Here is a 27,253-nt window from a genome sequence, read left to right as displayed (position 1 = left end):
GATTGCTGGGGGCAATATGGGTGTTGAATATTAATAAGGGAGTGAAGCCAAGACATGAAGGCTTCATTCAGGTCCGCCCAGGGGTGAAATCTAAATTTTTTTTGCCACCAATTGTGTGGGCGTGGCTTAGTGGACGTGTGACTGGGTGGACGTGGCCAACATGATGTCACTCATGTCTGTCTTCCTTCCTTCCTTCCTTCCTTCCTTCCTTCCTTCCTTCCTTCCTTCCTTCCTTCCTTCTTTCCTTCCTCTCCTCTCTCTCTCTCTCACACACACACATACAAACACACACACACACCTGATCTGAGCAGCGGCTGCTGTGGAAGAAGGAAGAAAGTGTCCCCCGTCATGGACTGCATGCAGGCAGCGGGACCCAAGGCGGAGGGGAAGCAAGGGGCCTGGGAGACCGCTGGGAAGGCAGCGTGGAAAGCAGTCAAGCATGGCAGGGCTTCGGGGAAGGGAGTAAGCTCCATCTCTTCCTCCTTGCCAGCAGCATCCACTCAGCCAATCTTCCTGCAAACTCGGCCGATGCTTCCACACCTCCGCACGCTTCCTTTCCTTCCCCCTCCCCACGACCTCCCATGCCTGCGCAGCATCTTGTTTTGCAGTAAGGCAGCCACGGGAATCGCCAACCCATCGGTGGGCACCGGGAGCCCAGGAGGGGAAAGCTCCACTTACAAGAAGTGGGACAGTCCTCTCTTCTTTATGGAGCTTAACTTTGCTGGACTCTTCTATTCTCTGCCCACTCTTTTTTTTGTTTGTTTACATTTATACCCCGCCCTTCTCCGAAGACTCAGGGCGGCTTACAATGTGTAAGGCAATAGTCTCATTCTATTTGTATATTTTTTTACAAAGTCAACTTATTGCCCCCCCAACAATCTGGGTCCTCATTTTACCTACCTTATAAAGGGTGGAAGGCTGAGTCAACCTTGGGCCGGGCTCGAACCTGCAGTAATTGCAGGCTCTGTGTTCTAATAACAGGCTTCTCTATTGCCTGAGCTATCCCGGCCCCTTCTTAACACCGCCGACACCTATGCTGCTGGAAAACTGGCTGGAGGCAGCCGAATGAGGCTTGCTGTCCTGCAACACTTACTAGAAAGTGCCTAGGATCCAGACTATGGTCAGGATCACAATTGCATTAGCCCGGATCCGCCTCATTGCAGGACCTCTGGGCTGCCTGGGAGCTCCAAGTCAGCTGAAAAAAGGTTCAGTTCTTGGGGAGACACTCTCTTTTCTTGTCTCCCCAGGGAACTACCAGAGATCATGAAAAGAGATCATGTGGTTCCCATCTTCAAAAAAGGGGAAAAAAGCAGACCCAGGAAACTACAGACCAATCAGCCAATCAGCCTAACATCAATACCCGGGAAGATACTGGAAAAGATAATAAAAAAACAGATCTGCCAATACCTAGAAACGAGTAAAGTAATAATTAGCAGTCAGCATGGGTTTGTTAAAAACAAATCATGCCAAACCAATCTTATTTCATTCTTCAACATAGTGACAAAATTAGTAGACCAGCAAAATACTATTGACATAAGATACTTAGACTTCAGCAAGGCATTCGACAAAGTAGACAAGAACCTACTTTTTTGTAAGCTAGAAAAAAGTGGGATAGATAGCTTCACCACCAGATGGATTCACAACTGGCGGACAAACCATACTCAACGAGTAGTCCTTAATGGATCTAAGTCTACATGGAGAGAAGTAAGCAATGGGGTGCCACAAGGTTCTGTCTTAGGCCCAGTATTCTTCAATATCTTCATAAACGACTTAGATGAGGGAATTGAAGGGGAACTCACCAAATTTGCAAATGATACTAAACTGGCAAGAAAAGCTAACACCCTAGAATATAGGCTCAAGATCCAGATGGATCTTGACAGACTTGAACACTGGGCCCTATCTAACAAAATGAAATTCAATGCAGAGAAGTGTAAAGTCCTACACTTAGGTAAGAAAAACCAAAAGCACACGTATAAACTGGGGGAAACCAGGCTTAATAGCAATGACTGTGAGACGGATCTTGGAGTCTTAGTGGACAACCAGCTAAATATGAGCCAGCAGTGTAAAGCAGCAGCTAAAAAAGCCAATGCAATCCTAAATTGCATTAACAGAGGGATACAATCAAGATCAAGTGAGGTACTAATACCACTCTATAAAGCCCTAGTAAGACCACACCTAGAGTACAACATCCAGTTTTGGTCACCACACTATAAAAAAGATGTTGAGACTCTAGAAAAAGTGCAGAGGAGAGCAACCAAGATGATTAGGGGACTGGAGGTTAAAACATACAGAGAACGGTTGCAGGAACTGGGCATGGCCAGTCTAGTGAAGAGAAGGACCAGGGGAGATATGATAGCAGTGTTCCAATATTTGAGGGGCTGCCACAGAGAGGAGGGGTCAAGCTGTTTTCCAAAGCACCTGAAGGCCAGACAAGGAATAATGGATAGAAACCATGTGTAATGTATCTTTAAATGTTTTGGCGGGAAACAAGCACGTTGCTGATTGGTTGAAGCCGCCGGTTAAACTGTATATAAGGAGAGGTTTTTCCCCAGCCCGGTTGCTGGGTTCACCATATATTAAAGAGCTGTTGTCACTACCCTGGTCTCCAGCCTCGTTACTTCCCGAACTTAACACTGGCGACGAAGGTGGGATCTCGAGGCTAAGAGCACCAGGAACGAGCTGAACGCACGGAAGAACCGAACCCAGCAAACTCAGGGCAGAAACGCGGCGATGGCCAGCTACACTCCGCCCGCGCCGTTTGACCCATCCAGGGAGAAATGGGGAACGTACATGACCCGTTTCGAGAGCTTCCTCGAGGCAAACGAACTGCAAGGAGTTCCAGACAACCGCAAAAGGGCGTATTTCCTGAGCCACTGCGGTCCCGAGGTCATCGACATCGCGGAAGCCCTGGCAGAGCCAACGCCGGTACAATCGGTATCGTGGCAAACTCTGCAAAATCTATTGAAGAACCATTTCGCGCCAACACCGTCCAAATACGTACGGCGTTTTGAATTTGGAGAGCGCAGACAGCAAGAGGGCGAATCCATCAGCGATTACATGGCCACCCTGAGAAAAGCCTCCAAGGATTGTGGGTACCGAGACTTGGATGAGGAGCTGTTAGAGCAACTCATCCGTGGGGTCAGAGACATTCGTTTGCGGAGGCGGCTGCTATCAAAAAGCAATCTAACGCTGGCAAACGCTCTGGACGAAGCCAGAGCTCATGAGATGTCCACCCAAGCGGCGGAAACCCTACAAAAGCCGCTCACGCCAACGGTGAGCGCGAAATCAACCCCGGTCCACAACGAAGAAATCCAGACCGAATCAGACGGCGAGGATGAGGAAGGAGTTTGCCTCACCGGGAGAAGGGGCAAAGAAGACCGGGATGAATGCGGAAGTTGCGGAGGGCAACACCAGCGTCAACGATGCAAGTTCAAGGACGCTACATGTCGGCGGTGCGAGAAGAAGGGGCACCTGGCTCAAGTCTGTCGAGCACCCCAACCTTCCCGCCGAAAATTCAAACCAACCAATCAGAGCGCGGGATCGGCTAGGCGACCCGTGATTGGTCAAAACAAAAAGGGCGCGAATTCAAATCGAACGACCGTGATAGTAGGCTGAGCAGCAACCCGCGTCGAGAAGAAAATCTTCACAAAGCCGAAAATCGAAGGAGTGCCGTGCCGACTAGAAGTGGACACAGGGTCAGCGATCACAATCATGTCCTGGGACACTTTTGCGAAAGCTTTGCCGAAAATCGCCAAACGCAAACTGCAAACACAGCGGCTAAGAGTTCACGACTACCAAGGGAATCGCATCCCTGTTCGAGGGACCACCTCCGTCCGCGTCGAGTACGGACCGCACAAGAAGACCCTGCCCATCACGATAGTCGAAGGGACCCTACCAAGTTTGTTGGGACTAGACTGGTTCCGTGCATTGGGCATGGGAGTGACGGGCATCTACAGAAGTGACTTTAACCTAAAAGACACACTCATGGACGAATTCGAAGATGTGTTCAAGGACTGCCTGGGCAAGTACAAGGGGACCCCTATTTCCTTCAATTTAGACCCCCAGGTAGCCCCCATACGGTTAAAAGCAAGGAGGGTCCCTTTTGCCCTTAAACCCAAGATTGACAGGGAGATAGACAAGCTCATCAGTCAGGGGATACTGGTGCCAGTCGATCATGCAAAGTGGGAGACGCCAATCGTCACCCCAGTGAAACCAGATGGGTCAGTTAGAATCTGCGCTGACTACAAGGCAACGTTAAACAAAGCCTTGCAAAAAAGCGCTTACCCGGTCCCCGTGGTGCAACACTTGCTGCACTCGCTGGGGCAAGGGCACGTTTTCGCCAAATTAGATTTGGCCCAAGCCTATCAACAACTGCCTGTAGACGCCAACACAGCCGAAGCCCAGACAATTGTGACTCACAGAGGTGCTTTCAAGTGTACCCGGTTACAGTTTGGGGTGAGTGTGGCACCTGGTCTATTTCAAAATTTAATGGAGCGACTTCTGCAAGGGCTCCCGGGGGTAGTCCCCTATTTTGATGATGTATTGGTATCAGCCGAAAATTTAGAAGAATTGGGGGAGCGTTTGAGAAAAGTTTTGGGCATTTTCCGGTCAGCCGGTCTAAAAGTTAAAGTGAACAAATGCCAAATAGGGGTAGAATCCGTAGAGTTCTTGGGCTACAGAATAGACAAGGAAGGAATCCACCCCACTGAGAGCAAGGTCAAGGCAATAAGAAAGGCTCCAGCGCCAAAAAACAAAACAGAGCTACAGGCATTCCTGGGTCTAGTGAACTTTTACGCGGTATTTTTGAAAAACAAGGCAACCGTTGCCGAGCCGCTACATAAGTTACTGGGAAAGAATACTGTTTGGTCTTGGGGAAAGACGGAAGCTAGGGCTTTCGAGGCAGTAAAAAACCTACTCTCGAGCGATAGCTTACTAATCCAGTATCATAGCACAATGCCATTGGTATTAGTTTGCGATGCTTCCCCTTACGGAGTGGGTGCTGTGCTCAGCCACAGGCTTCCAAATGGCACAGAAGCCCCAATAGCCTTCTACTCCAGAACGATGTCCTCGACAGAGAGGAACTATAGTCAGCTGGATAAGGAAGCTCTAGCTATAGTTTCAGGAGTAAAAAAGTTTCACGAATACGTCTTTGGGAGAGACTTTGAAATTGTTACAGACCATAGACCACTGTTAGGGTTACTGGCTGGCGACCGCCCAACGCCTGTGGCACTTTCGCCCCGATTGACCCGATGGACTATCTTTTTAGCCGCATACTCCTATAAACTACAGCATCGGCCAGGAAAAGAGTTGGGGCATGCGGACGCATTAAGCAGATGCCCACTACCAGGGGCGATCGAGGACCCCACTCCGGGGACGCCCATACTGTTAATTGACTCTCTGGACTCTGGCCCAGTCACGTCCAAGGAGGTGGCTCGGGCGTCATACTGGGACATTATTGTGAGAACTGTACTTGGTTGGGTACAAAGAGGGTGGCCCGCTGCGCCGGGCGAGCGTTTTAAAGAGTTTGTAAAGAAACGTGGGGAACTTTCGGCTCAAGGGGGGTGCCTGCTATGGGGGGATCGAGTGGTGATCCCAGAGAAATTGAGGAAAAGGGTGTTGGATCTCCTCCACGAGGGTCACCCAGGGATTGTAAGGATGAAGGGTCTAGCGAGAAGCTATGTGTGGTGGCCCTTAATGGACTCGGAAATTGCTGAAAGGGTAGGGAAATGCCAGGCCTGCCAGGAGTCCAGACCGCTACCCCCAACGGCCCCGGTTCGGGAATGGGAGAGACCCCAAGGGCCCTGGTCGAGAATCCACATTGATTTTGCCGGCCCCTTCCACGGCCAAACCTTCCTGGTAGTAGTCGATGCTACTCCAAATGGCTGGAAATCATTCTCATGAGATCCATGACAGCCGAGGCCGTGATCTCAGTCCTACGGCACCTATTTGTAACCCATGGGTTGCCCGACACACTAGTTTCCGATAACGGCCCGCAATTCACGGCAACCCAGTTTGAGGAGTACTTGGCAGAAGAGGGCATCCGACATGCCCTCTCGGCGCCTTTCCACCCTGCGACGAATGGCCTTGCAGAGCGTTTCGTCCGGAGCGCAAAAGAGGCATTGTCCAGAATCAAGCCAGGCGACTGGCAAACAAAAATCGATGTTTTCCTGGCCGTCCAACACAGAACCCCCTGTGTCACAACCGGCAGAAGCCCAGCAGAATTATTAATGGGCCGAAAACTCAGGTGTCCACTAGACCGTTTAAATCCAAACTATACACCGGAGGGTTACAAGGGGGACTCGAAAAAACAAGAGGGATGGAAATAGGCGACCGAGTGTGGGCACACAACTATGGTGAAGGCCCAATCTGGGTAGCAGGACAAATCCTAAACATAACAGGTCCAAAATCATACTTGGTGGAGTTAAAAGACGGCCGAGTATGGAGGCGCCACATAGACCAAATACGAAAACGCATAGCCGAACAATCCGAATTAGACGAAACAGGCCCTGACTATACAATGTTTGAATCCACAGCTGACTCAAACCCGGGAAAATCGCAGGACTTATCTGAGTTCCCGGAGGTCCAGCGATGCCAACAGGTTCCATTAGAAAACAGCAGGGACGACTCTGCAAATAATCCAGGGCCGGATGGCCTAGAGGAGGAGCTGAGAGGAGCAAACAGCCCCTCCGGTCAGCTCGACCCACTCCCAGGGAATGAACTGCGCAGGTCCGAAAGAGTCAGGAGACGCCCAGTCTATTTGCGTGATTACGTTGAAAAATAATATGTAAATATCATGTAAATAGGGGTAAAGTGTTTTCTGGGAGGGAAGGAGTGTAATGTATCTTTAAATGTTTTGGCGGGAAACAAGCACGTTGCTGATTGGTTGAAGCCGCCGGTTAAACTGTATATAAGGAGAGGTTTTTCCCCAGCCCGGTTGCTGGGTTCACCATATATTAAAGAGCTGTTGTCACTACCCTGGTCTCCAGCCTCGTTACTTCCCGAACTTAACACCATGGGTAACGATGACAGCGGGTGGTTCGGAGAACTGGTAACAAAAATCATTGCCCCCTCCCATGCCCAGCTGAGCCGCATGATCATCAGGGTTTTTTTCCCTTTTAAAAGAATTTTTCAACCGAAAAAATGCTTTTAAGTTTAAAAAAAAGCCTCTGATGATCATGCAGCTCAGCTGGGATCGTCAGAGGCTTTTAAAAGCATTTTTTTACAACCTCTTCAGCGAAAGAGGTTGTAGAAAAAAATTGGCCACGCCCACCCATTCACATTAACCCCCCCACCAAACCACACCCACAGAACCGGTAGTAACAAATTTTACATTTCACCATTGATGGAAACTGACCAAGGAGAGATTCAATCTAGAAATGAGGAGGAACTTTCTGACAGTGAGAACAATCAAACAATGGAACAGCTTGCCTTCAGAAATTGTGGAAGTGAAATTCATCACTTGAGACTTTCAAGAAAAGATTGGACTGCCATTTGTCAGTAATGGTGTAGGGTCTCTTGCTTGGCCGGGGTGCAGGGGGCGGGGGTGGGTTGAACTAGATGACCTATAAAATCCCTTCCAACTCTGTTAATCTGTTTATCCCCAAAGTAGCGAAAAGTATAACTTCCAACGTCAGGGCTCATTTCCCACACAACAGAAATTTACAGCTACAGAAAAACCCGAATTCCCCTTTAACATCCAGTTTCGTCTCGTCATTTCGCACATGCGCAAATTATCTTCCAATCCTGTCTTAGTCCATTTTCGCCAAATATGAGGACGCTTTGAGCATCCGCGTGCATATCTCGAGCCTCTGGCTAGTGGGTTTTGTTTTGTTTTCTTTTCTTTGGCGAGTTTCCCGAAAGACTATATTGAAAACGGTTGCCGTAATTTAAAAAGAAGGAACATACAAATCAATATGGAGATATTATGCCAGAAGTGTTTGGTTAAATAAACTGAGCCGCAACAGGTATGCAGTGCGTCTCAAATCGGGAGGGGTGGGAGAAAGAAACGACTAGTAAAGTTTGCACATGCGCAGTAGGCAAACGGCGGAACGCTGGATAACCCGGAAGTGGACGAAGATGTGAAAGGTTAACTATTGAAGCGACGGCATGGCGGCCGGCTCTGAGCAGGGAAAACCTATTCAGGGGAGACCTGATGCTGACGCAACGAGCAAGGTTGTTTATGGCGAGAAGGCTCATGGAAACCCCGCGGAACCCAGCCAGGCCGCGTTCCCGCCGACTTTTAGCGTCTCTGAAATTAAGAACAAGCAGCGGCGCCACTTCATGTTCCTGCGCTGGAAGCAGCAGCAGAAGAAGGTGCGAAGGAAGGGGTCGCAGAACTTTGAGTCACTTTTGCGTTTCAGCCAGAGCTTCATTAGTAAGGCGGGAGGGTGGTTGGTAGTCGTATAATTAATTGGGAAGGGCAGACGTTAATAAAATAAGAGAAATGGAGCCCTTTGAGTCTTAAATTGCTCAGTGGGGGAATCAGACATTGATAATCAAATTGTTATCCTCAGAAGCATGAGAAGAAAGGAGTTAGATATTTGGCACCCAGACTTGGAAATTTGTTAAAGCAGTGTGCATGGTGGGTTTTCTTCTGTATGGTGACATGTGACTAGCATTTTTTATAACCCATCTAATTTCTTTTCTTCAACTTTCTTACTCCTACAGGAAAAATTAGCCCTTAAGAAAAAGAAGAAGAAGGAACGGGAAGCCCTTGGAGATAAGGTAAAAAGGAGAAGTGAGTGACTGAGAGACTTAATCAGAGCAATTGTAATGTTTTCCGGCACTTCATTCTGCTGAGAGCCTACAAACAGAACACAATTTCATGTTTCCTGTGAATGGGTTCATCTACTCATCTATTACTAAATGTTATGTATAACTATCATAATTGGTAATCAATGATAGCCGCCTCTTCCACTTTCGCCTCTGTATGCTGTAATCATAAATTCCAATTTATGTCTGGCTATGTCAGTGCTTCTCAAATAGTGGGGCGCGAGGCTCCGTAAAGGGGGGGCGCGTTTGACCTCGTTTTTTTTAATAATGATACTATTTACAGTCGCGCGGGGGGCGCGAAAAATGTTTTCTTCTTCCTAGGGGGGCATGACAGAAAATAATTGAGAAGCACTGGGCTATGTCAAGAATGACTTTTTCTTTTGAGCCATTATACCTTTCAGTTTCTATAGTGTAAGAGAAAGACATTTTTTCTAATCCACTTTAAAATATTCATGTTGTTCAATTTCTTTTTTTGTAAGACCAAAATCCAGCTTTTTGCAGCATTCTCTGGTTTACAGTATTCTTTGTGATGTCATTAGAATTGTAATATTAACTATGGTTGCAATATTGATTTCTTTAAAGCATTAATAATAGTGAGTTTTATTTTCAGCTCCTTTAATGATCCCTAGCGAGGATTTTGCCCTTTTCAAGAGCTTAATATTTGTACTGCACTACCACTCTGAAACTTTGGCTACTAATTGGGTAATCTGCTGTTTTCCATTTATTTTGTTCTGTAATTCATACATCTTTCAGCTAATAGCTCAAATTGCCTACCTTTTTTCTAGTATTTTTGATGCTATTACTAAACTACATCAATATTCTTTAAATGGAACAGTTGTTCAATGAAATTTATTGATTTCACATCTCAACTTCTGTTTTATAGGCACCACCAAAACCAGAACCAAAAACCATTGAAAACCAGCGCGTATATGATGAAACCACAGTTGATCCAAATGATGATGAGGTAGTTTTCTGTAAGCATTTTAAAGGAAACAAATGCCAGATCATCAGGCAATGAATTTGGGCACACATTTTCACTTTTCTGTAACATATTGTAATAGTTGGCAGGATGGTTATTAGAAGTTCATGCATCAATTTCAACATTTAATTCTTCAGACTCTTCTTTCCAAAATTATTTTTTTTATTGTAACAAGTACATTATAAATGCTGACAGCTATTGATTTTTATTTTTAGATGGAAGGTCTGATTCCTGCAAATTGACTCTGTCACTGCAATTTCTTACAAATGTTATTATATATTCCCAGGTTACTTTAGATGACGCTACAGATGAATTTGCTCCTTACTTCAACAGGCAAACTGTTCCAAAAATTCTTATCACTACATCTGACAGACCTCGTGGGGTAAATTAACTTTTTAAGATTGATAATATTTTGCTTTGAGGAATTTACTAATTCAATTCAAAACTTTATTGTCAGTGCACAACATATGTACAGTGAGATTGGTTGAGCTCCCTCAATGCACCCAACACAATACAATTCACAGTGAAGACAGAAAATCCTTAACCCAATAAATCATATTAACAAAACACCCAGTCCTATTGCACCAGTGTGAACATTTTACACATTGTGCTGGCCCTGCAGTCCATCATACTATGTAGTTACGATATTAAAATATAGATTGTGGAATATATTAGCTGTAATACTGTTTTATAAAATAGTAAAATTTTTATCTTTTGTAAAGATAAAAATAATTTATCTTTAGTAAGATAAATTGGACAGTAAACATTTAATAATTATATACCAATCAGTCACTGTTGGTTTAAATTGTCTGGATGCTGATTATAGCCAAAATTGATTGAGATAGTCGCTGGTAAATTTAAAAGTTTTAAGTTTAAATAAGCATTGACTATTATTTGATTAAGTTCATCAGTGAGAGGGAAGTTTACAGGTTTTACTGCCCAAGTTGGATGTATTTGTTTCATCTTGTCAATTTGTCACTAATTTCATGAACGGCAGATAGCACTGTTTCTTTCCATATAAAGAGACGGCCTAAAGTTATACTTGAACTTTCTTTTGTTTTTGCAGAGAACTGTGAGATTCTGTGAACAGTTATCCACATGTGTTCCAAATTCACATGTTTATTATAGAAGAGGACTGGCTTTAAAAAAAATTATTCCACAGTGTATTTCAAGGGATTTTACAGATTTGATTGTTATCAATGAAGATCGTAAAATACCAAGTATCCTTCATGAAAACTATGCAGTGCTATTTGTATGCACATCTCTATTAGAGCAGCAAATTTACTGTTGGATTAGAAGAGAAGGGATTTAGTACTTGTTTCTGTATAGCACGTTTATTAAAACTGAAGCTGGACATGAAGTACGAAGTACAAAAAATGTTTTACAGTATGGATTTTCTGGGGAAATGTTTTCTGCATAAATTGCATTAATTATAATTCACATGTTTAATTATATCTTAACATAATTGAAATAGATGGGCTTGTATTAAGTCATTTGCCTGAAGGCCCAACTGCTCACTTTAGGATGAGCAATGTTCGTTTACGAAAAGAAATAAAGGTGAGTTTACTTCAATAGTCAATTTCTCTGCTTGTTACTGTTAACATTTAATACGTTTTCATTTTTAACTTTTAGCGAAAAGGGAAAAATCCCACAGAACATCAGCCTGAAATAATCTTGAATAACTTTACAACACGATTGGGCCATTCCATTGGTCGCATGTTTGCTTCTCTCTTTCCTCATGATCCTCACTTTGTTGGCAGACAAGTAGCTACATTTCACAATCAGCGTGATTATATCTTTTTCAGATTTCATAGGTAAGCAAGTGTTTGAACATTTATGCTCAAATGTTCAAAAGTGATTTTTGTATGACAGCTTTGCTAATGCTGTGTATTGCCTTTAACAGATACATCTTCAAAAATGAGAAAAAAGTGGCCATTCAAGAACTAGGCCCACGTTTTACCCTAAAATTAAGGTCTCTTCAAAAAGGAACTTTTGACTCCAAGTTTGGGGAATATGAATGGATTCACAAGGTATTATCCCTCAACAAAGCATTGCAGAATTTTATATACTGCTATTTGGCTAAATTTTGCAGTTAAAGGATTTCTTAAAGGTAAAAGTTCCCCTCGCACATATGTGCTAGTCGTTGCCGACTCTAGGGGGTGGTGCTCATCTCCGTTTCAAAGCCGAAGACGTCTCCGTGGTCATGTGGCTGGCATGACTCAACGCCAAAGGCGCACGGAATGCTGTTATCTTCCCACCACAGGTGGTCCTATTTTTTCTACTTGCATTTTTACGTGCTTTTGAAACTGCTAGGTTGGCAGAAGCTGGGACAAGTAATGGGAGCTCACCCCATTACACGGCAGCACTAGGGATCCGAACCGCCGAGCTGCCGACCTTTCGATTGACAAGCTCAACGTCCTAGCCCCTGAGCCATGGCGTCCCTTCTAAGGATTTCTTACAAAGTGTTATATGTGTGACCTATGCTTGCAGACATAGGGGCAGTCTGCCTATATAGATTAGGTGCATATGAGTGGCATTTCAGGGCTGCTTGTTTTCCTATTTGCATATCAACATAAATATTGTCAGCCCTCTCAAGTAAACCACTTAGGAAACACAACTAGATGAACTAATAATACTTTATTGTAAAGCTACATTAACAGAACCTTTCTAGTCTGAAAGTACAAACTTTCTACCACCAGTTTTGCTTGATCAAGTAGGGCGGTTCTTAGATTTCATTTTCTGACCGCTGGGAGCTCCTGTATTTCATCTGGTTGTTCCCTAGGCAGCGTCTCTTCCCCTCATTCTCCAGGGTCATCAATACATTCCATTCCAAGGTAGTCCTCAACTTATAATCAGAATTTTTGTTGCTAAGGTGATCATTAAAAAAGTTGCATCCAGTTTTACAATCTTTTTTTGCTATGGTCATTAACATTAGAGTTAAGTGAATTTAGCTTCCCCCATTGACTCTGCTTCTTGGAAGCTGGCTAGGAAGTCCATGAATAGCAATCACTGGATACCACTGCACTTCAACTGCCATAAACACAGTCACTAAGTGACTAAATTTTGGTCCTGTGACTAAGAATACTGCAATAATTGTTAATGTGAGAACCAATCATAAGTCACTTTTTGCAGTGCTTTCATAACTTCAAACTGTCACTAAACAAATGCTGTAAATCAAGTACTACCTATAATTGTATTTGGTGGACATTCAGTGAAATGGAATATTGACTACCTGGCCTTCAGTCTGATCCAGTAGAATTATTCTCATGTTCTGACTACCTATGACTATAATTGAGATATTTTTAAATACTTGATACATCAACATTTCCATAACAATTTCATTAATAAAAAAATCACTCAAAAATTGTAAGTTTAGATTACAGTAATTGCATTCTAAAGAATAGAATAATTTTGTTACCAGTATAAGTTATTTTTGGTACATTCCCCGCCCATAATAGACACAGTAGCTTTCAAAAGTACTTTTGTGGTGCCCCAATGCAGTCAGCTGTCAAAAGAAAAATATTCAAAATATTGAATATTCAAAATGGAACAGAGGTCAAAGTGCTGTGTTTAGGTGGCCTTTAATACAGTCAGAGAGCCTTGCCTATTTACAATACTGTTTTCAAGGGAGTATTGTATCCCCGCATCAATGCATTTTAAGATTACTTAATTTAAAATTATTACAAGATTAAGGCTTTAAGGTTGTCAGAAAACAGGAATGTCCCTAGATGAAGGGATGTATAAAAGTCTAATGACTGCCTGTGTGCTTAAGATCATATCCAATAAGCCTTTACTAACAGACATTCTTGTTTGGCAGTAAGAAGTCTAAAGGTCCAGACTAAACTTAGGCCGACTTACGTTTGTTGTGATATATTAACCTGTAATTACTTTCATTTCAGGCATGCCTTAAAAATCTTGTAATTTGGTATTAGTTTATTGGTCCATAATCTGAATTGTATTACAGGAATTTACAAATATTTGTATTTTTGTAGCAAACTATAATGAACATTGCTGTTTTTCAGCGCCGTGAAATGGACACGAGCCGAAGAAAATTTCATTTGTAAGAATGACCACAGAAATGCAGTTTTTGTATTTTTTACACCAACAAAAGCTTCTGGAATGCCCTTGAAGATGAATTCAAGTTGCACACGGGAACACCAGTACCTTCCCTGCAAACATGGCTATAACCCCTGCAAACATGGCTATAACCCGTTCTCTTCAGGGCTGAAAATTCAGTTACTTTTTATAAACAATAGAAGACTTCAAGTAAAAGGAAAGAGACTGCATCAGCCACTATCTCCTTTTGTTACGTCATGGACCCTTCTCAGAAATAATGCTTTAATGTAATTCTTTCATATCTTATTCTGAATTAAAGTATATCTAGTTCTGGATTTTAAAATAAGGTTTTGTGTTGAATATATTATTTGCCAAAAATAAACATTCTACATGTCAAATGATTACCATGTATTGGTGAATGTTCATACATAATGCAGAAAAACAATTTCAGATACAGATAGTGGCTATACAAACATTGTTCATATGACCTTCAGTAAGCTAAATTAAAGTTTTTTTAAAATTAGATAAGGAACTGAAATATTCTGCCAAGTGCCTATTCAAAGAATAAATGGGAAATGAATTTTATTTTTTTAACGGGAGAAGAAATTAGGTAATACCCCATTTTCTCTGTTCATATTAATGAAACTTGAGATAATGGAAATGCTGTCATCTTTAATCATAGGGCTTCCTTACAGAGTGAAAGAAAGCCAACATTCTCTTCAATATAATCTGATCAATATTACTCAATTCATATGCAATTCTAATCTACAGATTAACCTTAAATGCATTAATATTTATTTACGTACATGTAGGCACAAGGCAGTTCCCAGTTAGGACACAATGGCAAACTATACTCCCTATTTTTCACTAATTGTCCCCCAGATATCCAAAGGGAAAAAAAAAAGATTTTAGATACAAAACTTCAGTTCCTCAACAATCACAGAAATATCTGAAAAATATGGCTTGAAGCTTAACATCTCAAAAACCAAGATAATGGTCATCAGCAAACCCATTCATTTACCACAGATAACGTCCGAAGGAATACCACTAGAAAAAGTTGAAAGGATCATGTACCTTGGTTCTAATTTACATGAAAGCTGGAAAATGACCACTAAAGTAAAAACAAGGATAGAGAAAGCTTGAATAGCATTCTTCTGCACTTTTTTGTGCAGCTGTTGATAAAAATGGGATCGGCAACAGGATTGCCAACGTCTGATGACAGATGTCACAAGACGGATATAAAACTGAACTATACCTTAAAAGTCACTGTGTTCAAGTAGGTCAGAAAATTAAATCAATGGATACTCAACTAATCACCTCTGCACTTAATATAAACTGATAGCTTGGTTAACTCGGATCTTGCTTTGACCTGTCAGGCATGATAATTATGCACCTGTAAATCAGAAAAACTATATGCAGCCAGTTATTTAAGATTATGCAGAGTTTGTTCCAAAACTACTTTATAAATCTATTCTTGTTCTATGTTATGTATTTGGTAATCAATTTTAAATCTTTTGGTTTTCTTTTTTGACTAATTTATGTCTTGATGTAGAACAGAAGCTTGATGTAAAACAGAAAAGAAACAAAATTGTATTAGATTGGTAAATCATGTAAAACAAGGCATTTATTTTTTTAGCTTTATAGAAGGATATTCACAATTTAGGATGCTTCTAGAGGCAAATACAGTTTACTCCAAATTAGTTATGACTATATAACAACTAAAGTAGAAAGAACAAGAACTATACTCATTGTAAACCATTAATTTGTTTAGATAAAGATGCTATTTTGTTTCAGAAAAGCAAAATTTTACAAAATGCACTAACTTTATAGTATTTTTAGAACAATAGTGAAGCTTTGAATACACAGTTCAAAATATTAGGATAAGTTCTTTACGCTAACATTCAAACTCATGTCAACTCTTTATTGCTTGAATATAAAATTGATTCCCTCACGATACAGAGTAATAGCAACTAGCATACAGCTTGTTAAGAGAGGTAGATTTTAAGGGGGTTTGAAACAATAGCAATCTTACAAGCTCAAAGTTGGCACATTAATACAAAGTTTCTGTACAGATTCCAAGCCATCTTGTTTCATTTCCATATTCAACATAATCAGCTAGGAAAAGTTGTTAGATCTGCAAGAAACAGAATACATAATCTCATTGAACAAAGCTAACCATAATATTTAAATTGTATGTTACTTACATTCAAATGTTTAAACATGACAAAATTTTAATCGTAGTTTGCAATACAACAGAACAAATCAAAATAAGCCACAGAAATCAGTTGCTGGCCGTGTTCATTTATAATTCAAGCTAACAGAAGTGAACATTACTTTGTGGTTAAACTTATTTATTAGTTATTTAATCCCTTTATTAGCTTCCAAACCAAGAGGACACTAAAACAGCACAAAATGGGGCTCTTAAGTCCCCTTCCTAAGATTTGTTTCCATTATTGGTGTACATGTGTATTTCAGAGACAGATGGAGACAGAAAATGAGTTATTCCGTGCTGTTACAGAAATACTCATTTTTACTTCATCAAGGAACAAATTAGAAGGGGAAGACACTCCATATGGTAAAGATGATCAAAGTACCAGCCAAGATGGTTTCTTTTCAGCAAACCAGTTTGTTTGGTTGTCCAATGCTACTTTAGGTCAGGCTGAACATACTTGATAGTTACGTCTTATGTAGTAACCACATAATTTTTAAATTGCTGTTAACAAAATCCCATAAACAGGCATTAACAGAACACCCTCATATATAATTCTAATCTTTTAATAATATTCAGTAAGGGCTTATTTTTTCAGAAAAAAACACAAAGAGATTGTGCCACCTCCATTATTAATAAGTAATAAGTGAATACTCAAATTCATATTTTTATATATTTGTTGTTCAGTCCCCATGGGGGAAGGAGTATTTCTTATAATTATTTATGTATTTATGGTAATTGGAAAGGGGAATGTTAGGCTAATCTCTAAATAGATTTTGTATCATTGAGATGATTGCATATCAACAAGAACATAACATTTCTATTCTAGTAATTGACTAGAATAACAGTTTTGTAATAAAATTACATGGAAAACCAGTAATTAGGACCAATAAAGATAGAAATGAAATACAAGAAAGCCAAGATGTTATTTACTAAAGATTGTTAACTTACAAAGCTACTGTATTTTTCAGAGTATAAGACACACTCCCCCACCCCACCCCACCCCCGCACCCAGCCATAAAAGGATTGCCTATTGCCGCAGTGCCTTCACAGCTTGCTGCAAAGAGGTAAATTGCTGGGAGGCAGATTTTTTTTCTCCTTGTGCTGAAAACAAAAATGTAAGTAAAGCAGGCTGTTTGCTGTCAGGTAAAGGCAGATTTCTTGTTTCCCTCCCCAAAAAAGGTAGGTGTGTCTTATAGTCTGGATCGTCTTATACTCCGAAAAATATGGTACTTTGCAATGGTATAAAGGAAAAACTTTGTTAAAAATGATATTCATATAAAATTATCCATTTAAAATATTATAAAGTATATTATAACTATAATACGCAATATTTTATAAAATTTCTGAATTACATCATTTGTTTCTAAGTAGATTTAGGTGTAATAGTCACCTTTCATTATGTTTCCCAATAATGTAAAGTCTGAAAGAACTGTCAGTTTTAAAGATAAGTCTGAGAAAAAATGGACCACAGGATATGTTTGGTCTGCCAGGAAACTTGGAAGTGGAAGTGAATAGAGGTGACAAAATACCATCCAGAAAACTGTTAATTGGTGGCATAAAAGGACAAGAAAATAAGTGAATCATGAAATACAAAATGGGCACATTGTATAAAAACCACTATCGGGGCTCAAACTACCAATAATCCTGGACTTTCAATGGCTTTTGGGACTGGAATTTCCATTGCTAAGTGATGTCGTAAAACGCATCTGCATCACTTAATGATGGCAATCTCTGCAGTCTAGTTTGCTATGGTTAACTGAATCCCACAGTCATTAGCCTTGGCAAATATCTTCTGACTTCCCACAGCTAAAGTCAGTGGACCTACAAGACCAACCAGGCCAGCAGGCAGGTAAGTGGATGCTGCTGAGTGGGGGAAGGAGGGTCAGGGAGGATATAAGGGGACCCATGACAGACACAATACAGATCAAGGAAGGTGGACTAGGCTTGTGTGAGAGGTAAAGGTTGGGAAGGGTGCATGGAGGTGTTTTGTGGGTTGGACAGGGAGAAGAGCACAGTCAGGCAGAATGCAAGGAGTGAACAAGGTGCAGCATGGATTGGGAAGTGTGGAAGGAGGTGGTCAGAGCAAGCAGGGAGGCTGAGGGAGGATGCACAAATGAAGGAGACTGACCTCAGTGACTTGTGACCTTCCCTGTCAGCTTCCTCATTGTATTTCTGGGGAAGCTGGTAGTAAAGGCTGCAAATGACAATCACATGATTGCAGGGAGCTCCAAATGCTCCTGCTTCAGTGTGAACCTGTTACCGTGTATCCAAATTACAATCCCATGATCACGGGGCACTGAGATAGCCAGATGTCCAAGAACCTGGTCACAACTACCATTTATTCAGTGCCATTATCAAAGTTAAGATTCTAAACAAATAGTCATAGTCAAGGACTACCTATTTCCATAAAAGAGATCAGGTGATGGCATCTAGCCAAGCATGATGGATGCTGAAACAGTTAAAGAGTTAACTCTGGATACCATCTCATTGGGAAACCATCAGGAAATCCCAGGTTTTAGAATGTCTAAGAAAAAACCATCCTAGAATGCAATGTCCAACTACTTATTATAAAATATAACAGGTTATTTGGTATGTAGTTATTGGAAGTGCAAGCTGAATATTCAGGATTCTTTACCTCTTTCAGTAAGAACAAACTTTGCTGGGAAAGACTATTTCAGTATTCAAAATCGTAATAAATTGTGAAATATTGGTCATATATCTTTCAATAAAAATGATATTTTGTTAAGACTACAAATTTAAGTAAAAACTTATGGTACAATCTGAAGAAAGTAAGTGCTGAATAAAGAGGGACTTACTTCCCAGAAGTCCTGTATAAAATATGGTTCTCTAGGTTTTAAAGGAGATATGGGGAAAATGTATTTTTTAAAAATAAGCCTCTTTATTTATTTTGTGTTTATTTCCTGTTTCCAGAAACAGAATTTCTGATTACTTTTACAACTGTGACCAAGTACACATTGTGTAAGGTTGCAAAAAGAAGTCTAGAGGTCACCATCCCTGCTTTAGGTTAAGTGAAGTCATAGTTAACTTTAAAGTTTTACAAGTAAAAGATTCCAGTGGCTTACCAAATCAGAGAAAAGAACAGACTTTCTGTGGTCTGAATGGATTTGTACTTGATGAAACTCCTGTTAATAAAGGATCGTGATGTGCATTTTGAAGGCAAAACTGCTTCAGATCAGCTGCAGCTTGTGAAACCTATGAACAGAAACCCACATTTACATAATGTAATAATAGATTTTATTAATATAATTAATAACAAATGTTGAAACTGATTGGACATCAAAAAAGTGTGTTGCTTCCCCAATGACTATACAGGTGTACCTCAACTTATAACCAATAATTTAATACCATTCCAATTACAACTGACCTACCTAGAGCTAAATTTTTTGAAGTTACAGCAGCTGCAGACACACCCATGATCATTTTGAGCACTTGGCCAACTGGCTCACCTTGACAATCATTTGATTATCCTGTGATCATGTGACCATGATTTGTTTTTTGCCAGTTTCTTATGTTTATTTCCAGGTAGTGACCAAAAAAAAAAAAAAACCTGATTGGAAAAAATGGATTCAGTTAACTTATGGGTGTCAAACTCAAGGGTGATTAGATCTGGTCTGTGGGGCTGGCCTGGAAAAAATTAAAGGACTGGCCCGCAGTGCCTCTGGCAGCCAAAACGGGGCACGGGGAGGCTGTGCGCTGTCCCATGTCGGGCCTGAATGGCCTCCTGCAGCACTCTGACAGTCAAAAGGGGTGCGGGGTGCCCTGTTTTGGCCAGCAGAGTGCTGGAGGCACCCGTCCCGTCTTCCCCACCCCCCCCCAGCTGGCGGAGGACAACTATAATGCTGATCCGGCACTCAAAGAAATCCAGTTTGACATCCCTGAGTTAACTGCTGCGTTTGTTTAACAACTATCGGAAAAATGATTGTAACTTCAAATCTAGTCACGATACCTCAATTTATGATTGCAACAACTCTTGACTCTAATTTTAGGCTCAATTATGATCATAAGTCAAAGACTATGTGTACAGTAGATTAATTACAATATTGTCCAAAATTATCCCTTCAAGAGTATGTAAGAACATTTGGGATTGTCAAATGCATACCCTATCTTCATACAAAAACACCTTCACAACCAGACTATGTTTATTGTCAATGGCAGGAATTCCCCAAAATCTCATAAAATACCTGCCAATTGATATAACTCCCAGATTCAGGCTTTTAAATCAAGTCTTTCACAGTTGCAGGTGTTCTATGTCATTTCCTGACTATCTCAAAGTAATAATCAGAGACGGCAATATTTGTTCCAGAGCACATTGTTGCTGATGGAACATCAAATGAAAATTTAGTCAGTTTATTAAAGTATATTAAAAGTTCAGTAACTGCTCAACCAGCTAACTTTCAATATTAAAATTCATGTTAGGCTATTGTCAAATATGACAATACGTTTTTTTGTTCTTTAGAATTCTTGTAAAAGAATTGAAGGGTCTCAGGTGCTTAAGAAATATGCGTTAGCAAGTATTATTTTATTATGAGTTTTCCTGATTAATAGAGAAAGCAAATGTGTTAGAATTCAGGTTTTGAAGATGATGAAGATGGTAGCAAGCAGCTTTATTACAATAGTTTCTAATTAACAAAGAAAGTAAAGTATGTTTTGATTCAGGTTTGAAAACAAAACCCAGCAAAGAACTCTTCCTTCCGAAAGCTTTTCCTGGCCAATAACTCACTCCCCATTTTGCAACAAGGGTGGAGTCCCAAGCTGGTTTGCCAGATGGCGTTTATTCTTTTTTCTTCCTCTGAAGAACAAGAAAGCTCTAGATCAAGATGACAAACTCCGTCCTTTCTTTCAAAGCGATCTCTCGAACCTAAACGGGGAAACCCTAAATGAACCCGCAAAAGAATCAGAATCAGCAAAATTTGATCCAAGCAAAAAACTGGACAATGCGATTGGGACCGACTTCGGCAACACGGTGCCTACCTCCAACTCCCACAGCTTGGAGGAAAATACGATTGGGGGGGAGGTGTTGGTTCCATACATCATAAAATGTATTTATGATAAAATCAAGAGCAGCCGGGCTAAGTTTGGTTCGCCAGGGAAGGGCCGAACATACTGTGGTTAGGGCTGCTTAACCCGGAGTTAAATCGTAAGGTATTTCATAGGCTAGTGTTTCTTCAACTTTTGTCTCTAGGGATCCTTTCCCACCTTTAAAAATTATGGAGACGCCCCAAAGAGCTTTTGTTTGCGTGGGTTATTTTTATCGATTTTTACTACATTAAACTTAAAACTGGCGCATTTACTTTCCTAAGTTGCCCGATTTCAATACTGTCTTTTTTTTTTCAACCTAACTTGACGAATAATTTCGATTTCGCAGGACCCGTCTAAGAGGGTCTCGGGGGGGGGGGTGTCCCTCAGGAATCCTAGGGTCACCTTATAAGAAGTACTTTAAAAGAAAAAGCATTCTTGTACAAAGCCCCGGAGCACCCTTCCTCAGGTCTCCTCAGGCCCGAGAAAGGAAGTAAAAGTCTCTGAGGCGACCGAGCGCCCACGCAGCCTTTTCCCGATGTGCGCTAATGGCGGCCGAGCGGGCGGACGGCCGGCCTGGTCTCCGCCCCACTCCGGGGCTCACCTTCACGCGGCTCACGCTGGCCTCGAGCCGCAGCTGTTGCACCACTTTCTTCATAGCGGCGACGTTGGAGGCGCCGGACATGGCCCCCTCCCTCACTCAACTTCAACTCCGCGCGACGTCGAACCAGTAAAAGAACCGCTGCTGCTGCTGCTGCTGGCAAACGGGCGGGTAGCTGTGGGGGGGGCGGGAGGGGGTTTCTCGGAACTTTCGGGCAAGTTTCCGGCGCTTGGAAAACTCCCCCGCCCATAGACTCTGTCTAGAAGGGGTGGTGGTGGAACAGAGACTCGCGCGCAGCGCGCGCTGGCGGGCTCCCTGCGCAAACTCGGCCTCGCACTCCCCCCCCCCCTCGAAGCGGAAGTCGAAGTTGGCCGTTGAAAACTTTTAAGTTTTGAGAAGCTTGAGCGGGGCGGGGCTTCGAGTCCCGTCTCGAACGGTGGGAAAGGAGATGCGTCTCTGTTGCTGGTGGGATGCGGCCGCACGACGTGCTTTTCTCCGGCTTCCTTGCTAGTAATTTTGGAGCGTCGCCTGTGCGTCCTCGGTCATGAAGGCGGGCTTTTTACTGCCAGAATTGGGGGACGGAACTGCTGCAAAAAAGTTGCACGGAGTCTCCATATTATCGCAGTAGTGTTGGCGCGTGTGAGCGAGCCTGTAAATTCGTTCACGTTCAAGCAACGCTACCATATATGTTTAAACATTGTGCATGGTTTCTCTCCCCAGCCTCTGGTAATTAGTGCAGACAACCAGCTGGCTTTTCTATTTGCGCGCCAATTAGCTCGCACAAGGCTGGTTGATCGAGTGCTGGATTGGGACCGAGAAAAACTGGGAAAGCGCGTCTCAATAATTGCAAAACTTCGAGTCTTGGGACTGGGAAAATTACAACCGGTCACCGATAATCTGCAAATGGCTACATTTGTAGGTTTGTTGTTAAACTTCCCCCACCTTTCAGAACTACATTCGTCTACGCAGCCGGGAGAGATGCAGGGTTAAGGTGGTTTAGCGCCGCTGCCACTGCAAATATTGTCTGTAGTTGTTTTATCATAATCGCTACACTTTCATTTCCAACGGGCCCGCGGTGTTTAAGTCTGTTCTGCAAGGAAAAAGCAAGATTTTCCAAAACACGTTTAACTTAACGCTTGATCTGTAACCCAGAGGCGAGGCGGAACCAGCTGTGTAATCCACTTTTTTTCCCTGCCACCCGTCGCAGCGGGGGCCGCGCATACGTGAGCTTAATCGTAAAACGGGACCTCTGTTAATTCCTCCACCCCGTTCTAGTGGGGTTGTGTGTTTTTTTTTGTCTCCCGCAACTTTCAACGGCTCTTGGGCGCGAGCAGAGTGAAGCGAAGATACAAACCAACTTCCGGTTACGTGGGAAGCTGTCATGCTACCCTAATGGGTGAGCCGTTGTGAAGCCGGCTTTTAAAAGGAAGAGGCCTGGACTCTTCTTCGAAGTCATCGAGATGGAGTTTAAAGGCAATAAGCAAGTGCTAATAGATAAGAGTCATACGTACATCCCACCAGTGGTGGGATTCAGCCAGTTCGCACCACTTCGGGAGAACCGGTTGTTAACTTTCTGAGTAGTTTGGCAAACTGGTTGTTGGAAGAAATCATTAGGGCAGAGAACCGGTTGTTAAATTATTTGAATCCCACCACTGCTTCCCACACGTTGTAACACTTAGGGTCAAAACCAGATATTGGTAAATCACAATTTCTCTCCGCACAGTGAAGATTGCCCAAGATTTTGGGGAAGGTTTTGCTACACGTGCCTCAACAAGGAACAACTTCAAGAAATAAGCTTCACTTTTTCCCTCTTCCCCCTCTTTAGTCAGCACACTTTTTTGTTTTAGTGCAAATTGCTTAAACTTTTACCAATTTCAGTTTAAAAGAATTCACGAATGCCAAGACTGATTTATTTCTCTTCCATTGCCCAGTATAATCTTGTGCACATTTATGCGAAAGTAAAACACTGTAATTATGTACTTTTTTATCTCAGACATTTAAGATTAAGTGGCAGTTTTAACAATAGCCTTGCTGGAATAAGTCCTTCCTGGTACTATTCATCATAGCAACAAATACACCTGGATTTACTGAGAGAAAACAAACAGCTCAACCGACAGAAATGGCAAAAACAAAAATACTAAACCATAATATTAATAAACATGATTTCCACTGCCCTAAATTGAATTTTTAAAATGAAGAAAATGTGTGACCAGAAGTATATTATGTCAATAGATTGTGAGATTCATTCATTTTAGGCTTTAAACAAATTTATAGCATGATTCACAAAACATGCTAAGTCATAATGGAGTTGGCTTTAGGCTTACTGTGAATTGCATGACCATGTTGCTTGTAAATACAATTAATAGCTTAAGTGTATTGTACAAACCTATGTAATTGAGATTTAATCAGAAGATTATAGTTAATCTACAGCTAGCACAGCAAATCTAGCCTGTATATCATTTGGATTCAGTTCATAAGAAGAGCCATGCCAAGCTGATTAATTGAATATTTTGGCTCTTCATCCACCAGTCATATGGCTATGAAAAGCCTATAAACTGGGACTGTATATAGTTGAATTCTCCTACTTGTATTCCTTAACTACTTTTATTGAGAATTCTGGTATCAAATAGCAATAGCAATAGTACTTATATACTGTTTCACAGTGCTTTACAGCCCTCTCTAAGTGGTTTATAGTGTCCGCATATTGCCACCAACAACCCCCTTAGGATGGAAGGCTGAGTCACCCTTGAGCCTAGTGAGATTGGAACTGCCAAATTGCATTCTAACCACTGCGCCACCGCAGCTCGTATGTAATACATCGTGTGCTATCAAGTCAGTGTTCACTCTTGGTGATCACATAGATTTCCTCTATATCAGCCTGTCCCGAAATTGATCTTTTAGCTCTTCTAAATGTGCACTGATTACTACTGTAACTATGTCTATAAACTTTGCTGCTGGTTATCCTCTTTCCTTCCACCTTTCCCAACATTACAGCCTTCTCTAAATTAAGTCTTTACTTGGACCTTCAGTGAGAACTCAGTTAATTTGTTTGATGAGCCACTGAATTCTTTTCTAGGCTGTTCTCAGTGTTAGGAATCTTCTCAAACACCAAAGTTCAACATCAATACTCTTTTTATCCTGTTCTTCTGCCTTGTGTCACTTAATAGCTTTTGTATGGTATTCTTTAATAGGGATGCGATGGCTCCGTGGCTAAGATGCTGAGCTTGTCTATCAGAAAGGTCGGCAGTTCGAATCCTTAGCGCCGTGTAACGGCGTGAGCTCCCATTACTTGTCCCAGCTTCTGCCAACCTAGCAGTTCGAAAGCATGTAAAAATGCAAGTAGAAAAATAGGGACCACCTTTGGTGGGAAGGTAACTGTTCCATGCATCTTCGGCATTTAGTCATGCCAGCCACGTGACCACTGAGACTTCTTTGGACAACACTGGCTCTTCAGCTTTGAAACAGAGATGAGCACCACCCCCTAGAGTCAGGAATGACTAGCACATATTTGCGAGAGGAACCTTTATCTTTAGCTATGGTATTTTTTAGCTTTCTCAATTATCCAGTGTCTGTTACTAATCTCCTTTTCCATATAAAGTAGAATCTCTGATCACGACCATAATTTGTTCCATAACTTTGGTCGCAACCTGATTTTGTCGTGACCCGAACCTAATTTTGGAAATTTGACAGTTACAAAAAAAAATGGCATGGAAGCGGAAATCGGAAATTGGAAAAAAATTGTGAATTTTTTGGTCAGAACCTGATTTGGTCGTGGTCAGAAGCATTCATGAGCAGAGGTTCTACTGTAGTGTTCCAATCTACATTGGATGTAATCTACATTCTGCTTACTGAACCTTTTGGACATCATCTTGAGCAGTAAAAAAATTAATGCGTTATAAATCAACAAATAGTAGCTATTTTTAACATCTCTCAGGAATGGTCCAGTTAGTGGCCAATTTAGAGTTAAATATTTGCCTTACTACCAAGTTCTATAGCCACTTCAAACCATTCATAGGCTAGTCCAGTGATGGCGAACCTATGGCACGCGTGCCAGAGGTGGCATGCAGAGCCCTCTCTGTGGGCATGTGCGCTGCTCTCTTCCAGGTTCTGGCGCATAGCGGCCAGCTGGTCTTTGTACAAAGAATGCCAGAATGCAGAAGAGCAGCTGGCTACCGTGTATATGTACATCCAACCTTTTCGACCTCAGGGACCACCAAGTCCATAATTTTAAATCCCGCGGACCACTAATTCGAATCCAGCACACTGCTTGCTGAAGTGCCTGGACTCCCAGTGACGGGATGGGGTCCTTCAGGCACTGTCCCTCCTCTCTCTCTCTTTCTTCCCACTCCCCTCTCCCACTATTTCTCTCTCATTCTCTCTCTCATCCCTTTCTCTCTCCCCCACTTTCTCTCTCCCCCCCCCCTCTCTCTCTGTGTGTGATTCTGATTCTCCACGTGTCCCTTTCAGAGCCAGGTGGCTTTGAGCAAGAGCTGCAAAGAGAGTGGCCCTCCCGGGCGAGCAAGCCGGGTGGCGAAGTGCCCTTTGAGTGTTCCCTTGAGTAAGCAGCCCAGAGACTCCAGGAGAAAGAGGAGGAGACGGGCAGAAGCGGGAGGGGGGCAGAGTTCTCCGGAGAAATAAGGCGCACCGGAAAGGACCGCTGCCTGCTGCGCCAACCTCGCAAAATTGAGGTGGGGAGGTCAATACTTAATGCAAGACATCTCCCTTCTCCCCATCCCCGCACTTCTTCCAAGAAGGCGGTGCTCTCATTCATTCTCTCTCTGTCATTTCATGGGCCAGCCAGTGTCATGGGGCTGAGAGGAAGTCAAGCGTCTCCCCAAGAGACCAAGGTGCAGGAGCATCAACAAGGGCCAGAAGAAACAGCCACAAGATCCAGCTCCCACTCTGGAATATGGAGCGAATCTCCATCCCCCCCTCCCCTTCCCTTACCAGGCGAGGAGTGACTGGGAAGGAAAGGAGAAGGGCGGGGAAGCCACTGGTGGGTTCAGCCAACAGGAAGCTACAGCGGGGGAAGAAACAGCTCGGGGTTCCCGCCACCTGTTGCTTCGGCCTGCCTGTACTGCCATCCCCCCCCCTTGCATCATTACCTCATTCCAGCCAGCGAGGACTGTGCTGCAAAGTTACAAATTGCCCGAACCTCTCTCAACAGCGGAGATTTACAGCCCCACCATGAGCTGCCTGGCCAGTTCCATATTCCAGAGCTCTAGTCACAGGACTGGCCATTGCTTATCTGGGAGCAGCTCCTCCACCCGGGTGTGCCGCGGAGCACCAACATTTTCTCACGGACCACCGGTTGGTGACCACTGTTCCAGAGAGTGTTTGGGATTTTGGTTTAGAGTAGAATAGAATAGAATTTTATTGGCCAAGTGTGATTGGACACACAAGGAATTTGTCTTGGTGCATATGCTCTCAGTGTACATAAAAGAAAAGATACGTTCATCAAGGTACAACATTTACAACACAATTGATGATCAATATATCAATATAAATCATAAGGATTGCCAGCAACAAGTTATAGTCATACAGTCATAAGTGGAAAGAGATTTATTGCATATGTTTTTAGTAATATATGTATGCA

At 42.4% G+C, this 27,253-nt stretch overlaps 2 protein-coding genes across 2 annotated transcripts; one reads left to right on the top strand and one right to left on the bottom strand.

The window, feature by feature from the left end:
* Positions 1-7,763: 7,763 nt before the first annotated feature.
* On the top strand, positions 7,764-14,209 carry RPF1 (ribosome production factor 1 homolog). Its single transcript, XM_058176816.1, has 9 exons — positions 7,764-8,313; positions 8,668-8,724; positions 9,656-9,736; positions 10,038-10,133; positions 10,818-10,971; positions 11,226-11,308; positions 11,384-11,565; positions 11,655-11,781; positions 13,774-14,209. The coding sequence occupies exons 1-9, from the start codon at positions 8,107-8,109 to the stop codon at positions 13,813-13,815; spliced, it is 1,029 nt and encodes a 342-aa protein (XP_058032799.1). The 5' UTR covers positions 7,764-8,106; the 3' UTR covers positions 13,816-14,209.
* A 1,204-nt stretch (positions 14,210-15,413) lies between these two features.
* GNG5 (G protein subunit gamma 5) lies at positions 15,414-21,941 on the bottom strand. Its single transcript, XM_058176817.1, has 3 exons — positions 21,661-21,941; positions 19,103-19,232; positions 15,414-15,941 (listed from the first exon to the last, which is right to left on the bottom strand). Exons 1-2 carry the CDS (start codon positions 21,739-21,741, stop codon positions 19,107-19,109), a joined length of 207 nt encoding a protein of 68 aa, XP_058032800.1. The 5' UTR covers positions 21,742-21,941; the 3' UTR covers positions 15,414-15,941; positions 19,103-19,106.
* Between the last annotated feature and the right edge of the window lie 5,312 nt (positions 21,942-27,253).

This window comes from Ahaetulla prasina, chromosome 3 (genome assembly GCF_028640845.1).
Source record: "Ahaetulla prasina isolate Xishuangbanna chromosome 3, ASM2864084v1, whole genome shotgun sequence".
Lineage (NCBI taxonomy): Eukaryota > Metazoa > Chordata > Lepidosauria > Squamata > Colubridae > Ahaetulla > Ahaetulla prasina.
Note: the sequence above shows the minus strand (reverse complement) of the source record. Positions and strands in the feature narration are given on the sequence as shown.